Raw genomic sequence first — 2,659 nt, forward strand, 5'->3', positions numbered from 1 at the left:
CTCCCTCAGCCCCCCTCAGCCCCCCTCAGCCCGGGGCACAGCTCCCGCTCCTCACTCGCCCCTGTTCTCCGCTTTTCTCACAGCAGCCGAGGAGCTAGTATCTCCTCCTGCCCACACCTCCCTAGGCTCCCTATCGGGGGACCAACCCGGCCTCCTAGGCGGGCTCCGCGGGCCATCTCTCTGGCTGCCCCTGCCCCCTGGCTCCCTCTCTCGTCACGCCACCTCCTGGGGGCTCCCCGCGTCCAAGCCCTTTTGCACCCCAGGGCCCCTGCGCGGCTGCTCCCTCGTCCCACAGCCTCCTCCCAGGTCGTCCTGCCTGGGGCCTGCGCAGCCTCCACTCCCAGTTCAGATTTTTGCTCAGATGCCGCCTCTCAGAGAGGCTGCCCGTGTCCACCTGCTTCTGTTCTGTCTCCCCCACTGAGACGGCAGCCCCAGGCCCAGGGCAGTGGCTCTGCCTGTGGCTCAGCCACTAGCCCCCGAGCCTCTGCATCGAGACCTCCGGGCCCAGGGGGAGGGAGCCGAGGCTGCCACCTCACATGTGCCCCTTTGGGATGTCGAGTGTTATTTTTAAGAAACAGAAGACTCGGGACCTCTGACGTTCCCTTTGCCGAAAAGAGCTGAGAGAGAGGCCGCTCCAGGCAGCGGGATCGCTAGGGAACTGGTGTCACGTGAGGGAGCTGTGGGACGGAGGGACTCAGCGAGGCCTGTGACAGCGCCTCCCGGGCCATTGGCAGCCACGGCCCAGCGGACATCTCCTCCCCAGCGTTTGGGTTTCCATCTCCCCGTGAACTGCCTCCCTCCCTATGAAGCCCCACCCTCAGCCTTCCTTTCTCTTTAGCCCAAGATGGCAGCAAGCCGTCTGACTCCAGGTGCCATCTTCTCACCGAGCCCCCGTCTGTACACATGTGGCTAAATTTGATTATTTTCTCCAGTTAGTCTGTCTCGTGCCATTTTAATTGTTTGACCAGCCGGGAGGACTAAAGGGGGAAAGGGGGGGACTCCCCTTCTCACACAGACACTGGAAATAGGAAGGACAGAGACCCACCAGGGCCTGACCCCGCCACCCCGCTCCTGCGCCTGCTCCCAACTTCCAGCCTGGACCCCCGTCTCCCCATGTGGCCTTGGGACTGGCTGCCACCCCTGCCTGAGGAGCTGCTTGGTGCAAAGCCAGACGCTCCCCTGCAGCCATCGTGCCTCCATGCCAGGCACTGTTCTAACTGCTCTCACTATACTGACTGAGTTCATCCTTGCAACAACTCACTGTACGTGCGAGGAACCAAGCACAGAGAGGGTGAGTGACTTGTCCAAGGTTACACAGCCAGGAAGTGGCAGAGCCAGAATCTGAACCCCAGCAGCCTGGCTCCAGAGTCCGTCCGCTCAACTATGTCCCCATATAGTTAAGAGGCAGGATAGTAAGACGCTAGAAAAATCCCTTGGCGAGCGAATTGAGGAAAATGAGACCGAGAGCTGAGCAAACGGGCCCAGCAATTTACAGCAGACGCAGAGGTCTCCTCCCTAGAGATCACAGCGAGGCCTCCGTGTATTTCAGCTCCAGGCCCAGAAAAGCAGCGAATCCAGGTGGGCGGCACCAGGACCAGCTGCAATGACCAGCGCCCCCCTGCCCTGGCGCCCACCAATCAGTGGAGCCCCCGACCCTGAAGGGACACCCCTGGAAAGCTGATGAGTATTCTATTGAGACTTCCCCTGGGACCTCCCCTAAATGCCCAGCCTTTAAACCCTCCAGGAGGGACCCAGCCTGCACTCTCCCTCCCAGGAGCGCGCCCATGCCTTTCCCTTCCCCTCTACCCCCCCGCAGGCGGGCACCTCCTACACTCCACGGGGTCCCCACCAGGGGAGCAATGGGCAGCCGCAGCTCGTGCCGGGCTCACCCTCCGATCTGATCCTGTCTCCAGGGCCCCCTTTCTCTGACTTCTTAGTGAACCAGGGCACCCCACCCAAGCTCTCCTGCTGCTTCTACCCCAGCCCCCTCCTTGTTGCACTGCCCCAGCTTTAATAAACATCCTCTCAAAGTCACCTGGACTCATGGTGTGACATCTTCCCTGCACCAAGTCAAGAACCACACACTCCGGCCGGCCCTAGGTGGATCTGCTCCGGGTCAGGTCCCCCCAGGAGCAGCAGGACCTGTCACAGTACATCCTGAAGACCTGCCCCGGTGCCTGGGTGTCTCCTGTCCCTAGTCGCTCCCACCACACAAGCCACCGGCACCTTCTTCCTCCCTGGTGACGAATCTTTGGCCCTTACTAGTCGTAGAATAATGTCCAGACCCCCAGGCTGACACTGGAGGCCTGAGCCTGCTCTTCAAGCACATCCTTACTGCCCTCGCCATGCCCTGGAGGGGGTGTCCTCCCCTAACCCCAGCTGGTCACTGCTTGCAGGCATTTGCTGGGGCTGCTCCGCTTCAGGGACGACATTTCTGCCACCTCCGTCTGTGAGCCTGGTCGGTGCTTGGACACAGCTCAGGTGCTGCCTCCCTGCCCACCTGCCCTGCCCCCTTGCAGGTCACGACTCACTTCACAGAGATGGAGAACTCCCCTGGGGAGCTCTCGCTCTCCCGGATCAGGAAGGCTCCTAGGTAGTTCCGCTTCATCAGAATCTCTTCTGCCAGCTGCCGGGAAATCCTGCCCGAGTACCACCTGCA

At 61.5% G+C, this 2,659-nt stretch overlaps 1 protein-coding gene across 1 annotated transcript in view; it reads right to left on the reverse strand.

The window, feature by feature from the left end:
- Positions 1–2,659, reverse strand: part of GRAP (GRB2-related adaptor protein) — a 33,376-nt gene that overhangs the window by 20,356 nt on the left and 10,361 nt on the right. The window contains exon 3 of the mRNA XM_014542806.1: positions 2,532–2,654. Within this exon, the coding sequence (XP_014398292.1) occupies positions 2,532–2,654 (123 nt within the window). The remainder of the gene's footprint in view (positions 1–2,531; positions 2,655–2,659) is intronic.

This window comes from Myotis brandtii, unplaced genomic scaffold (genome assembly GCF_000412655.1).
Source record: "Myotis brandtii unplaced genomic scaffold, ASM41265v1 scaffold314, whole genome shotgun sequence".
Taxonomy (NCBI): domain Eukaryota; kingdom Metazoa; phylum Chordata; class Mammalia; order Chiroptera; family Vespertilionidae; genus Myotis; species Myotis brandtii.